The sequence below is a fragment of the Barbatula barbatula genome (assembly GCF_947034865.1).
Source record: "Barbatula barbatula genome assembly, chromosome: 11".
In the NCBI taxonomy this organism is placed as follows: Eukaryota; Metazoa; Chordata; class Actinopteri; order Cypriniformes; family Nemacheilidae; genus Barbatula; species Barbatula barbatula.
In genome coordinates, this window is record NC_136774.1 from 15,387,873 (window position 1) to 15,404,015 (window position 16,143).

The window sequence follows — 16,143 nt, forward strand, 5'->3', positions numbered from 1 at the left end:
TATATTTATAACATCGAATATTGTATTCGTTTTTTATCAGGGCTGCATCGACATATCAGTGAACCGGCATGATAAGCACAATGAGTCATCGCTGATTTCATACCTTGACACGTGCGGAACCTAAAGTAAATGCGGATTACTGCTATTTTTCTTTTTGTTCATATTTCTAGAGTAAAAATTCTCAAGTACTTTACACCAATGCAATTTTGACAAAAGAAGTAGATAATAGTTGTTAAATGACAGAAAGATATTGTGGAAGTGTAATGAATTTTAACCTGATCTCATGGGAATTCATAACTATTTCACAAGGTTTCTTATTCGTATGAATTCGACCATTGTGAATCGTACAAAAAACATACAATTACTAGAAAACAAAACAATACTGAAGCCCTACCACAACCCTGCCCATAAAACCTAGAGTCACTGGCACAAATGTAAGTCGTACTAAAATATACAAATGAGATCATACAAATTGATACAGATTTTTGGGGTCATGAAAGTGCAAAAGAGTGTAGTCCAGTTGACAGTAAGAAATGTGGCAACAACTGTGCGTAAAGCCTTTATTTTGTTTTAGAAATGAGGTCATCTCCAATTATTTAAAAAAAGTCTGATTTTGCTGACTTCTAGGCTGTTAGGTAGGCACACACACAAAGTAATCCCGTACAAAGCTTATTAAGAGTTTCAATCTTCCATTGTTTGATCTGAAAAAAAATATTTACTTCAAAGGGAAGGCCGCTCTATGAAACCGGAATACTCACTGTCATCTCCCTGCATCTCCTGAGTCTCTATTCTTGTTTCGTCTTCTCTCTTTCCACCATCTATTTTGCTTCTATTTCACCTTTACCTTATTGTACTGTCCATGAGCCTATTAAATGTTTTTAATATAGTTCATTTTCTCAGTCTAAAGTGAAGTTTATTTTAGGTTCTGTTTGCACAAGGAGATAATTAAGAAATAGGCAACTGTATCTGTATGTGGGTGTGGGGCAAATTATTTCTTTCCCAATATATTCTGGTATACTGTCATACTGTCATATTTTCATAGAACATACCTACTGCAAAATATTTTTTATAGTCCATGCCCACTGTATTATATTCTCTCATATTGTATTCTGTATTTATTCTAACTGTATATCCTACACTTGCTAACTGCACTTCTGGTTAGACCTAAACTACATTTCGTTACACTGTACTTGTATATGTGTAATGACAATAAAGTTTAATCTAATCTAATCATCTAATCCAATCTATCCTGATGCATACTGTTTGAATGTTTAGAAGGGCATGAAAGTAGCCAAGACTGGCCCTAAAATTACTCTGTACACAAATGCTAAAATCAAAAGCAACTAGAACTGACAATGAACAGCACTTGAGCCCAATATTTGGCATGCTTCTAAACATTTGGATTACTAGCTTTGCATGAGTAAAACAGGCTCTGGGTCTCACGGGCCCCTGGTAAAATGCTTAGGTCTATTTGCCCTTCATAGTTGAATTAGTGACCCGAAAATGTATTCTTCCCCCATCAGCCAAGAGGCAGAAATAAACAGACTCCTAACATTAGCACACCCTCATAAACCCAGTGACTAACACATCAAAATACACAAGCAATCAGTTCATACCCAAATGTAGGTATAAACAAGGTGGATGCCTCTGTGAACGAATATTAGACCATCTGATAACAAACACACACAAATCTTATGCACTGGTTTGACAGCAGATTACTGTGCTCCGATTGTTTTCAAAGCCAGGCTTCCCCTAAGGACGTCCTATTACACTCAAAGTAGAACAGAGAGAGAGACAGCGTGCAAGATTCCTGCCTGTAATCCTCTATTAAACTAAATTTTTTACAAATGTGTATGCACACGGACACACACGCACAGGGATATTAAATGATTCATGCATTAGCCCAATGCTGCTTTGGCCACATTGCAATTGAGTTGCATCAATGTAAACAAACATGTTCACAATGTCAGAGATAAACACAACAAAAAATGCTGAAGAAAACACAAACACATCTGACCAGCTTGGAGAATAACAACATAAAAAATTCAAACTATGTAATTTTCCTCTTTTTAAGAACAAGATCTGTGCTCATTTAAAAACTGTAACTGCAGTTTCTCTGGTTGAATAAGAATAGAAAGGGATTATTTAATGGGAAACTCCTTTAATCCATATTAACTCTCCATCTCCCTCAGGACATCAATACTCACAATACATTCTCACAATACGGAAAAAAGATGCTCCGCCTGTTTAGATATGTAAACACACATACACATTCTTTATTCATTTTAAGACTTGTGTTAGAGAAAAAGCTAGATAAAGGAAGAAACAGAGCGCAAAGAAAAATGGAGGAGTGAGGCATGGAGAACAAGAGGGGGATGGAGAGAGAACTGTGTTTTCCTCTGTGGAGTAAAGAGGGAGAGAGAATTTTACCAGAGGGAAACTGGGCTAACACTGCAGTCCTACGAACTCCTCAACCTATATGCATTGACCACACACACACGCACGCACACACACGTTTGTTTCACAATTTTAGCAGTATAATTGATCAGCTATATTGTTCACCATAATCCAGTTGACCATAAAATCAAAAATTTTCCCTAGTGCAAACAATAATAAATAACTCAAAAAGCCACAAAACCCCACAGATCCTGTTAAATTTATAATTATAGCCAGCATATCTGTAAGTAACAAATCACCATTTACAGCCTCTCCGAAACCACAATAATATACCCCTCCCATCAAAAACCATCACGGAAAACTAGCCGCTGTGACCGAGCAATGCTCTCCTCAGTGCTAATACTTTCTCATGTTACCAACGAAATGCCATTAAAGGGTTTTGTTTCTTGCTAATACCAGTAAGACATCATTATAGGATAAGGTAATTCACATTGATCCACAAATGTTTTAGAGGAAAAAGGCCTGCCAGTCAGTTAAGAGTCTCTGAAATCATCTTTGGTTTCTTTCCTATTATCATCTTTAACCCTCTCTTATAGATTCACCACACTGACACATAGCCTTCAGCAAAATTTCAGGATAGAGCACTGAGCCATTTACATTGCAGAAAAGCGTTAGCCAAACCAAACCAAACTGACCTGACCTGACCTGACCTGACCTGACCTGATTTGATTTGATTTCATCCTCATGACCTTAATAGCCTCATTTGCCCATCCTGTTTTTCAAAGATATTGGTCTTACCAGTAACCGTGATGAGCATGGTGGCCACCAGTGGTCGATTGTTGTCCAGTTTTCGGCTGAGGCGGATCTCTCCGCTTGTGTGGTTAAGCAGCAGCAGGTGCAGTTCGTTTCCTCTGTCGATAGTGTAGTAGAGACGGTCTGAAACATCTGGGTCATGGGCTGGAACTCGTCCAATAACACCACTTGGGAAGGTGTTGGACCGATTTGAGACAAAGTTGTTGAAGATGATTTGAAAGTCTTGCATTTGAGGCCCATTATCATTCTGGTCGACGAGTCGGATTCGCACCGTGGCTCGACTCACCAGTGGCGCTGATGTGGCCTGGACGACGATCACATACTCATTTCGTGTCTCATAGTCAAGGTCAATTAAAGACGTAAGCTCCCCTGAAAAAATGTCCATCTGGAAGATTTCTGGAATGTTGCCTTCCACAATCTGATACATAATCTGAGCATTAGGGCCCTCGTCTGGATCCGTCGCTGTAATCTGAGCAACAACAGAACCGACGGCACTGTTCTCTTTTACAAGAACAACAAAATCATCGGCAGGGAACACAGGGGCATTGTCATTGACATCCATGACACTGACTTGAATGTGAACAGGTGTTCGTTGGGGTGGAACGCCGCGATCTACAGCGTATGCAGTCAGCTCGTAAAATGGCACGCTTTCACGGTCAAGTCTCCTGACAGTCCGGACGATTCCAGACGTTGGTTCGATGGTGAAATCGCCATCTCCGTCCTCTCCGTTTTGGAATGTGTACTGAACACGACCATTGGCGTGTGCATCACGGTCTGTAGCGGAAATCTGTAGAACGCTAGTGAAGGGTGGGGCATCTTCACTGACCCCGCCCTGATACCTGGTACTCAGGAACTGAGGTGCATTGTCATTCACATCATTAACATTGACTTCCACATACGTAGTGTCAGATTTTTGTGGAATCCCATTGTCACGAGCAGTGATGGCAAGCGTGTAGGTCATCTGGTCTTCATAGTCCAGTTCAGCCTGGAGTGTAATCGCTCCAGTCCCAGGATCGATACGGAACTGTGGAATGTTGTCCTCCAAGTAATAAGTAATGCGTGCGTTTTCTCCAACGTCTTCATCCGTAGCACTTATTAACACCACAGTGCTGCCGGGAGGCCGGTCCTCATTTACACTTACTGAATAATGAGCGCTCTGAAACACAGGACGGTGTGTGTTGGCATCTGTGATGTTGACATGCACCTGACAGGTGTCGTGCAGCGTTCTGTCAGAAGCAGTGACTGTTAGCACATAGCGACGCTCTTGTTTGTAGTCCAAAGGCAGAGCAAGAGACACAAGGCCAGCTCCGCCAGCTGTGCTAATGGCAAACCGATTACGAGTGTTTCCGCCAGTGATCTGATACGTGACTGCGCTATTTACATCACGGTCCACAGCGGTCACGCTGACTACACTTGTGCCAACAGCTGCATCTTCATTTAGCCTGACATAATACTCTTTTTGTAGAAATTCAGGCCTGTTATCATTAACATCCATTACTGTGATCGTAATGCTAGCTGTGGCGGAAAGGGGCGGGGCACCATAATCCCTTGCCTCAACGCCAAAGAAATAGTGCTCTACTGATTCACGGTCGAGCTCTGAACTCACTGTGACCCAACCAGTGGCAGCGTTAATAACAAACGGTGTATCTGAGCCAGTTCCTGTTAAACGGTATTCTAGACGTGCGTTGTCACCATTATCTGTGTCAATAGCTTGTATGTGGAGAATGGAGTGACCAATAGGAGAACTCTCCAGCACTGTTGCCTGAAAAGGTGTGGATACAAAGATTGGTGGGTTATCGTTGACATCTGTGACCTGCACGCTTACAATTCCAGTGTTGTTGGACAGTGGTGGGCGGCCGTTGTCTTGTGCCCGCAGACGTAGCGTGTACTCACGTTCTGTCTCAAAGTCCAGCGGTGCCACCACCTGTATCTCTCCAGTAACACTGTCAATAGCAAACTGTCCTCTGCTGTTTCCACTAATGATGTTATAATGCACAGCAGCATTCACATCTTTATCCAAATCCGATGCAGTAACCCGAAGAATTTCAGAATGTGGCCGAACATCCTCTCTGACAGCAACCACGTACCGTTTTTGACTGAATTGTGGCACATTGTCATTCTCATCCAAGACAATGATATGAACGCTAACATTAGCCGACCGTGGCCCCGGCTCTCTCCCTTGGTCGCTCGCTTCCACCAGCAATGTGTAACGCTCATTTGCTTCTCTGTCAACAATGCCACGTGTTGTGATCAATCCTGACCGTGGGTCAATCTCAAACGCGGTACGTGCGACAGCCGCGCTTTCTCCAACAAACCTGTACCGTATGTTTGCGTTTGCTGATGAGTCGAGATCAGTTGCACGCAGTTGTAAGATGGGATATCCCTCCTCCACGTTCTCTCGGATCGTCTCACGGTATTCTGTTTGCTCAAACACAGGGGAGTGATCATTACGATCAGCCACAGTGATGGTCACCATAGTTGTTGCAGAAAGACGTGGTGAGCCGTGGTCTGTGGCAGTGACTCTGAAATAGTGCAGGTCCATGTACTCTCTATCCAGAGAGAGTGTGGTGGTGAGAAGGCCGGTAATTGGGTCAATTTGGAAGTAGTCCATGGATCTGCTGTTCATTAAAGGGGCCATGCTGTAACTGAGTCTGCCTGCCTCACCAGCATCGGCATCATCAGCTGTCATAGCTATGACTGAGGTACCAAGAGGCTGGTTCTCAGCAACCTGAACCTGATAGTTATACTGGGGGAAATGGGGATGTCGATTAGCAGCTCTACGGGAGCGCCCAACAGGAGGGACACCTTCATTAAATTCCTGTCTGTCTCCTGTCTGCGCTTGATCACTCTCTCGCTCATTTTGTTTTTTGATATACTGATTTATCCATATTCCCTCATATTTATGCCATTCTTTATTTTCTTCATTCTTTAAATGAGAGGTGTCTTTTTCTTTTATATCAGGTAAATTAGTGTTTTCATTTACTGACTCTTCCTTTGTGTCCTCTGCAATCACCCACTCCATGCTTTCTTCCCTTTCTCTCTGTGCACGCTGCCAGTCACCCTCCCCCCTTTCCTCCCCTTTTACTCCGCCTTCTCTCTGTCCTGCCCTCCTACCGCACTCAGGATCGGTTTCCAGCTGCTCCTTTGCCTGACTGACACCCTCAGCTTGTAATGACACCCGTTTACCGGATTTTAATTGCGGTCGCGCGGCTCCCCCATCGGCGCTTAAACTCTCGTGGGCGCTGTAGTCATCATACCCCGCACGCGGATTTTCCACCGGGGCGGAATCCCGCTGAGCACTCGAGCATGGATAATGTGAGCTTTCCTTTCGTGTAAAGTCGTTCTCTTCACTGGCAGAATCGTTTTGTGCTACATTTCCATTTTGACCATCAAGACTGCTGCTGTTGGTGTTATTTTGATTTTTCGCCCAGTTGTTATTGTTGTTGTTGTTACTATTGAAATTCCACAGAAACAAAGTTTCAGTAAAGTTAATAGAGTTTGCACTTGGAGCTGTCCACTGAGCGGCTGGTGCTGAAACTTTTCTCGCGCTCTCTGTGCGATCGCAAGCCCCAGTGAAAGAGTGTGAGTCACCGGATCGTTTAGTAAAGTTGAGTTCAACTACGAGGTAGATGTGTGATGGAGTATGACCCCGGGCAGTATCAGTAGAAGGTGGTTCAGATTTGCGCTCATCACTGAAATTCGCGTCTAGGCAATGCGCGCTCATTTCTGATGATCTATGATAATGAGCGTTTTTGTCATTAGAGCCCGTCTCGGAGGATGTTGCAACAGGAGAGATTCCATCGAGCCAGTCAGCCTGTGGCATTAAATCCTCAGTTGTTTTGCCTAATACATCAGTCCGTTTGAGTGACTTGGGTGAACAACACATTTCAGACTTTTCACACTCTAAACCTGTCAGATCTTTTGCGTGCGCAGTGGAATTTACAGATTGCAATATTAAGTTGTAAAATGAAAACGCAATCTTTGTATTTTCTCTTGTCTGTCTTCCACAAACAGCACAGCTCATGCCTCCTGTGCGCTTCGGGGAGATGTTGAACCGGTGCCAGTCAGTGCTGTGCCAGGCTGGATGTCTTTCAGAACAACCTGTGCACACGACAGCAGATTCCGTGATACGGTGTGACTCGAGACAGCTGCTTGCTTCGCTTGGAGAGAGGTGCTGCGCACATGGTTCCGAGCACCCCCGAGTATTCCCAAAGCCTGTTTTCAAAGACCCGTTCCAGCCCTCTGTGCTGAGATCGATAACATCCAGGGGCACTGAAAGGGGACGGTCCGTTGTCGCTTTGTCAAATTTATTGGCGTCCGAAACATAGCAAGCCACATTAGAATGACAATAGCATTTTGATAACGCACGAGCTGGTCTCCTGGCAGCGGTAAAATCCTTTTTTGAGTGACATGGGCAGTGATTAGGCCTAGATTTCCTATCCACGGATTTACTTTTATCCAACTGCGTGCGAAACAACGCGCAAATCAGTTCCAGGTGCTCGCTTTGTGTAACGACCCTGTCCGTGGTGATTTTAAGATGTGTCTGTATCCGCGAGTATGCTCTAGTCCTTTGTATAGTTCTCTTTTTGCCATACTGAACTGGAGAGTCGAGAACAGGGGAAACAACGCCCTTCTCTCCGCCGCCACTCCACACTGGCTGGTGATGACAGCGTCCGGTGTGTGGCGCCGGTTCTGATACACATATTGTAGAATTCCGGTAATCCGGACACCACGGATATAAGGGGATTCCCACTGAACTGGACCGTAAGCATTGTTCATACATTACACATTTTATTCGCCGTCCCTGTATCGTCCGGGCAGGGTGGATCTTCCAATTGCCCCCAGCCAGAGCCCCCGTTAGCGTTCCGTCGGGTAGTCTTTCGCTTTGAGTGTCTCCGGGGGCTGGGTGGGAGCGCAGGGAGCGGCAGCACGGCCCCGCTGCACTCCCCGGGATAGTGGTGAACAAAGAGCTGAGGAGCAGGTGTAAGAGCAGCGGCGAAAGCGAGCCCAAGTCCAGCAGCAGTGCAGCCATTAGTCTGGTGAAATCCTTTCTTTCTCCCCCGTTCTCCCCTCTCCCTTTCAGTCTCTCGGTCACTCTCTAAGAACAGAAGTCTCTCTTTCTCTCTCCAAACGCCGGTCAAGTGGCCAACTCATCTACCACCGCCCGACTCCTTCCGCCGTGCTCCCCGGTCGCTCGGTGATCCCGGGAAGCTCGCATCTACTCTCGGTGTTTGGTAGAGCTCCGGCTAGCAGAAGCACGAGCGCAGCATCTCTCATTCACATCCAACATGGCTCACAGCGAACCCGGTGCTACCCTCTCTCCTCCCCCTCTCGACTCTCTCTCTCTCTCTCTCTCTCTCTCTCTCTCTCTCTCTCTCTCTCTCTCTCTCTCTCTCTCTCTCTCTCTCTCGGAGACTAGAATGGTTCGTTCCAGTGTGCGCAAGTCTGTTTCTGCAGACTCCATGTCCACCACTGGAGAGATAACATAAACGTGACAACCTGCTATCAGTATCAAAGTGAAAAAATGCAAAACCCCACGACATCATTAATAATGTGCCTTTAACACATTGAAATAATAAAAAAACATCTGAAAGTATCAATGAATTTAAATGAACATTAAACTTATGTAAATTATTTAATATAGGCCCTTTTAAATAAAAAGAAAAATTCGTTGAATTTCTGATTGTATTTTTGATAAAACTAAATTATCTTTGCCAGTTTAGGGTCTCGGAGCGCTTTGTGTTGTATATTTAACAATTAATTGGAGCCTACCAGTATTTTTTATTCATTGAAGGACTGCATTTATATTAAAATTTGTACTTTCCCACCAGTTCTCATTCCTACTCCACATTCACTGTTTTCCATATACCTGTATTGTTTGACCCAGGGCTATGGTCTTAGTTATTTTCATTTTATTTATAATCACAGTAGCTACATGTGGGTGAATTATGAGGCACGTGTCATAGCCCTGCAAGGCGTATGTAAAAATCCATGCTTGGTCAGAAATAGACTTGCACTTTACAAAAACCAATCTGTGTCTCACACAATCTGTCTGCCACTGACACGGTTGGAGTGAATCCACGGATGTCAAAAAATGAATATGTCTGCTCTCTATCCCCCTCTCTCTCTCTCTCTCTCTCTCTCTCTCACACACACACACACACACACACGCAGGCAGATAAGCTGCCCGCTGTTCATGTGCTCTCATCTGAGCGGAGCTGACTAAAGGGCTTGTGAATTTACCAGGGATGTATAAGCAGAATAGAATAATTCGCAATGTGTCCTCGATGACTGCATGAGGATAAGATTCACGTCTGGTGCTGCGGGTGTGACTGTGTGTATGTCTAGACGTTTGATGGTATTATATCACTCGGTTACGGCAGCCCTAAATCACATTAAGCGATGAGGAGAGGGATTCCCATAACTGAAAGCCTCCTCTGTGAAACCTGTCTTGTAGACTGTCTAGTAACAACGATCAACCGGCCTGCGATTCAACGGCTTGCCAAAAACCTGCCAGGGAAAGCAATCATGTTAAGCGTTCTCATCATAACTCAAATAAAACGGAACCCGTAATCATGCAATGTCATGCAATGCCTATATGCCGAGGCTTACATTTCAACTTATATTTCCTCTCAATGTTTATGCGCTAAAGTAATGCTCCTTTATCAAATCTCTTTCTGAACTTTTAAAAGGATTAGGGTCCTGTGTGTCAGGCCATATGTGAATAAAAATGACAAAAGCCAAAAACAGTTAAAAAACGGTAATGCCTTCTAGGGCAGATGCTGTACACAATGTTCTAGCTGGAGGGATGCAACAGATTATTACAGATTGCATGGGTCTCTCGAGATGCATTTTTAAACTTTTAGTTTTAAATGCATCAAAAATGGATAGACACAAGAACAACGAGTCAATGATATCATCTGACCAACAAGAAAGCATCATTTAGTGTCACAGTGCCTGTTTAACATTTAACTCTGTCTGTGTTGAGCTCCCTAGCTTCAGCCCCAAAGGTCTTTGGATTAAAAGGCATCAGTGGATTCAAAATTGAAGTTCAAAGTAAGTGCATAAAAGGCTATTTTAGTAAATTTTCATAAAATGACTCCACAGAAATGAGAAGCGTATTATTTTCATGTCTGAAGGATTTTAATATCATGCACGATATCTTGTTTTATTCATTTCTGCATTGACTTTGACAGGCTAAACATAGAGTGTTCCACAGAATCATTAATGAGCTGCCTATTCTATACAGAAATTGAATATTTTTGTGCATGCGGTTGTAAGACTACAAGAGAAAGAGAGAGAGGCAGAGAAAGAGATCGACAGAGAGTGCTAATGGTGTGAATTGTAATTCCCCAAAAATCCAGCCTATGGATTACAGGGGGTGCACACTACAGAAAAGCCCACCTGGGGGCTCTTAATGCACACACACACACACACACACACACACACACACACACACACACACACACACACACACACACACACATACAGGTAAACGCAGATCCAAGGCCATAGCTATTCAGTGCAGGAGTTACCATGGTAACGGAAAGAGTAGGGGGTGTTTCATCAAAAAAAGAGATTTGTGTTTGTGTGTCTCACAGACCACTACCGTTGATCTGTAATTGCTCGCATCCACAAAACATACTCCCCCCCACTCCACACACACACCCGTCTTCTCGGAACACCCTGCTAACCTCTCCCTGTGGACACAGCGGCAGGTGGCCTCAGTCCAGTGAGCATCTGTCATGGCTGGGTCGGAACTGGCAGGCATCTACAATGCATATTAACAAAATAGGGCTGGCTATAGGCAGACGGACACATAAGTAGCACACCTACTGTGTTGACCATTTTTATTTGTCAGTTCTTAGTGTCGGTGTGTACACAATACAGGCAGTAAGGTTAAATACATAGACACTAGTCTTTTCAAGACATGCAAACACACATCTCTTCTTCAGATATGGAATGTGCTGAACATTTTGAGACTGTTACCATTCTAAATTTGTGCACGGTGTGGGTGTGTATTTATTAAAATTATGTGCACGTGGGCTTAACCTGAATATTCAATGTGACTCCACACCCAATCTGTAGAAGCAAAGTAAGCACTGCCGTCTCGGGTCTCCTTCCCGTCATGTGGTCGCATGCCTAAGCCTTCTGCTATTGCCCGGGAGCAGGGTGATGTCATTAGCAATTTTAGAGGATTATGAGATTATGAACGCTAGCATGTTCGTTATCTGCCTCGTGATTATTGGATTCCGACATGGAGCTTTCGTAATTTAACTTTTGAATGGCTCTTTGAGCAGATCTCGCTCTTCCTCTCGTTCGTTCGCATGGGGCGAAAATGTGAAAACTTGTAATTAGTCCACTCATGCCGCATCACATGCGCACATACACTTCAAAACGAGGTATCATCGCATTATGGGCACATCCGTCCCATTTCATAAACAAAAACAGCAGTCTACGGTTCGAAGTCCAATCTGGCCAAATGGTTAATCCTAATTGAGAAACAAATGTGCAAAAGAATGAAACATTTACATACAAACACAGCTGGATAATAAACACTAATTAATATGATAATGATTATTTTACAGTAATTACTTCACAGAGGTGTAAAGAGTACCTGAAAACCATACTTGAGTAAAAGTACAGATACCTTGCAGTTAAACTTACAAAATCCAAAACAACTTGAAGAAAAGTCTTAGAGTATCTGATTTTAACAGTCTTGAATATTTTATTCATAATGAATGTAGGCTCAAAGTAGCACTAGTCCTTAACACACAAGAGACATGTCAGTGAAAAACAAGAAACAGTTGATTGGTGAGGAGTGAAATCGCATCCAACTGAACACCTACAAATTGCAACAAATCAAGGTTGATGGCTATTACAAACAGCCAAGTCTCGGTCAAGTTCAAGCGCTCATAAGAAAACCAGTATGCTTCAAAAAGTCTCATCAGTAAAACTGATATCGGCCTTATCATCGGCTGCAGTCATGTCCTCTTCCCACATAAAACACAAGTGATGTCAACTACATGATAATGCATTCGCATAATGAAGCCATGTTGACAAGTTTCAGCAAGGGCAAAATGCACAAGATATTGTACCTTAAATGCCCTGTTCATGGCAATATTGCTTCTTCTGTAGCAGAAATAAACTGCTACAGAAAAACTAAGGGTGCCATGCAAAATGTTATGTGTAACTGCATCAGTCATTATAAATAGGGAGTAAAGAGAACATTTAAAAAAATGAAGTTAAGTAGAGAGTAAAAGTTGCTAACATCTTTAATACTCAAAACAAAATATACTTTATTACAATCTTTACAACTCTGCTTTTTCATATCATGCAGTGATAAAGTAAAACACATTTTATAATTCTAGTAACAGACGAATGTATAAAATACTCATATTTACATTCATAAAGAGATAACCACATTTACAAAAAAAAGACTAGCACTGACTGCGTTTATATTTAACCCAGACAGAAAGAGCCTGCCTTTGGCTGCCTATATAAAATAGCAATAAAATTAGTCTTCAAGGCAGCCATACCATGTTTCAACCCATAAATCCTTCATATAACTGAACCTGACAGTAACAGTTAACCAAAACAGTTTTAACCACAAACTCAAGATAAAAACTTTAAAGGATGTGTAAATTATTATATACAGTTCAATATAGTTGAAAGAGTACTTCATTAAGGTCAATTTGCTAAAATGCCCAGGGACGAAATAATGCCCAGTGACAATGTGTGTGTGAGAGATTTGTGTCACTGAATATTCCACTATGACAAGATTGTGTGCGTGTGTGCATATATGTGTGTTTTTGAGCTAATACTGTTGAAGGGGGAAGGCTGTTTGTAGGCCAGCTGTGAGATGTCTCTTAGTCAAACAGTGACCCAAATCAGTAAATAAAAAAGAGAAAATGAAAAAATTGAGAAAGAGAATAGGCAGGGGGGTGAAGTAGCAAGTCATTGTGTGGAAAACAAGTGAAAATTGAGACCAAGAGGAAGAGAGAGAGAGAGAGAGAGAGAGAGAGAGAGGGATGACATTTAAAAAGGCAGAAAATAGTTCATATAATGCAGCTATAAATATTTTCATGCTGTTCAAGCATCCTCCCCCTACACTCAGAGACACAACAAAAAAGAAAAAAAACGAACACGCAGCACCATCACATACAACAGACGATTGAGATATTAATACATAAATTAAACCGGTATTTCCTTTAGCAGTTAGCCAAACTAAATGTACAACAGTTGTGTTAAAACAACACGTTTGTGTTAAACCCTTTGATTTACTTAATAGAAAATCAACACAAAATTAGTTAAAATAACACATAATGTGTTAAATAGCAACACAAATAATGTGTTAATAATAGAAAAAAGAAAAGCTTTTGGACCAAAGAGACAAATCTGGTAATATCTGAATATATTAGCTATATATAATAAATACCTATAATAGGCAATAATGTCAGCAATATACAAAAACATCAATAAGAAATTAATTTTTTTTTAATTTTTTTTAAATAAATCAAAAGAGAAGCCTTACTGCTGGTTTTCACAAGAAACCGCAATTTTAGTGAAACAAGAAAGATTTGGCTATGAACTGTGTGTTTAATAAGACCCTAAAGATTATGTCATATTATATTAATGAAAGCAAATCTTACTGGATCCTATTACATCTATAGAGGAGGAGCGTAGTAATTTCCATCAACATGGGATATAATTGCCTTTATACAGCAGCCATGTTTTAACACACTTCAGCCCGTAACTAATGGGCGATGACTGCCAAGAACTGAGATTATCCTTATAAGAATAAAAACTAATTCTGTTTGAGTGTGAACAGAATGCTTTGACTGAATTCAGTTTGCCTCAGAGTCTGCTGTAGTTATGCTTAAAGTGAAAGTGAAACAGGATTAAAGTGGATTGGTTTTAGATGAGAGCATTATCTAGCTGTTTTACTCTGGATTTAGGCCTATTTAGGCTTCAATCCAGCTAGTGTCTCATCCAGCTTCTGAAGCCAGACATGCCAGACAAACTCATGCCTTTTAAGGCTTTGGAATGTTATCTTCAGAAGACCAGCGAAATCGTCTCTAAATATGTGACAGGAAATGGTTAGAAGTCACATTTTATCATCCAAGGTGTGAAAGATGGAAAGGAGAAACAGGAGAGAGAAAACTGTTGCTCAAGGTCCTTATCTACCAGACACACATACACAAGCTTGGATGCGTTTGAAATGCATTTCCTCAGCTATCTAAAGCAAATTGGAAGTAACTGTTCACATTGGCAAAGTCTCTCACATTCTGTATAACAGAGATTGATATAACAATTTTACAATAGGAACATCATTGTTTCTCAATTAAATCTAACATTCAACATACTTTAAACCTTCAATTTAAAACTCACCTACAATCAACCTGCTAAAAGTTGTGTGATGGGAACAGATTTAAATGCTAGGTGGTTCTGGAACAGATTTAAATGATGACAGATTTGTGCCAGTCTCAAAGATCACAAAACATCAAAAATGATTTCAGCAACTTTGTCAAACTGTCAAAAGCTGTGATATCACAGGTGAGCTGTGAGATCCACATCAAATACAGCGCTGCAATCGCTTAGATTCCGTATTTGTTACAAAGAGACCAAAGGCTTTGGGAAAGATTTTTCCCCAGGATGTTGCAGGAAGACACACACACATACACAAAGATAGACACTCAAAAGATCTGACTTGTAACCACTCGAAGCTCGACTCACTTTGGTTGTAAATAGACAAAAAGTAAACCACACTGCATTGGTAAAAACATGCCTGTCTCTGTGGATTAATACGACGACTGTGGAAATGGTGGATATTTGTCACCTTTAAATTACATTTTACCCCATGGCAAAAAGTCAGATGCCTTACCCTTGTGTTCAAGCACATATACACAGTTTTTTATCAAGAAATACTATAGTGAGTATTATAAGTTACAACAGTCCAACGGCCACACTTAGGCTACACACAGCGTATGTCTCCATGTGTCACTTCCCAAACCACACCCACTTTCACTGTAATTTCCATGACTCGGGCTTCAGAGCCATCAACACGTACATCAATATTGTTCCCCTCTATCATGATCACCCCTCCTCTACCCATTTTCTCTCCCGCCCTCTATCCCTGGCAACCACAAAAATCATTAAAATCTCATGGGTACCCCTGACCTCATTCATTCATCTCTCACACACACCTCTTGAAAAGACAGCAGTTTTGCTTGTAGCCATTACGCTGAGCACTCTTCTTCCTCCTTTGAACTCTTTTCATGAACTTATACTTTTTTTCTACCGCTCCTTCTCATCTCTACTCCCTCTTTTGTCTTCAAGGGAAAGATGCCCGGCAGCGGTGAGTGACAGCCTATCCAGACCCAAACCACACAAGTGGGAGTAAATCAGTGATTAAAATAGAAAGATTTAGAAATAATGACTGCTCTCTGGTGTTTGAAGTGTGGTATTACATATTCTGAAAACGTGCAAGTAAGGTACAACTCGGAAGCTGGTATTGCTGAAGTCAAACAAATCCTATTGAACTAGTTGATGTGTTTATGGCACCCCCTAGTGATGGGGCTCTAGGATGTTGCCCATGGGGCACTAGTCTAGATTTAATTAATAACAGATTGGAGCCATTTTCTAGACATGTGACTTGTCAGACTGTCATTGCTGTTCCAAGACCTGAAGCTGATAACTCCATTACAAACATGAATTGCTTGTCTAACACAAACTCCATTTCGGTTCACCACTGTGACCTGCCTTGACATTCATTAGTATTCAAATCACCCCTTCGACTGTTGGGTTTGAATTCAGTGTCAGAAATTAACCTGCGCTTGAGGCAAAATTTCTTCAGTAAGTGACAAAAAATGTCTGTTATTTCACATTTCCCCTGTAGTGCATTTTTCAAAATTGTAATAAGTGGTTTAATTT

General features: G+C 41.9%; 1 protein-coding gene across 1 annotated transcript in view; it reads right to left on the reverse strand.

The window, feature by feature from the left end:
• celsr3 (cadherin, EGF LAG seven-pass G-type receptor 3) overlaps positions 1-8,492 on the reverse strand; it is a 37,504-nt gene extending 29,012 nt beyond the window's left edge. Inside the window, exon 1 of the mRNA XM_079466882.1 lies at positions 3,196-8,492. Within this exon, the coding sequence (XP_079323008.1) occupies positions 3,196-8,242 (5,047 nt within the window). The 5' untranslated portion in view covers positions 8,243-8,492. The remainder of the gene's footprint in view (positions 1-3,195) is intronic.
• Positions 8,493-16,143: the final 7,651 nt, after the last annotated feature.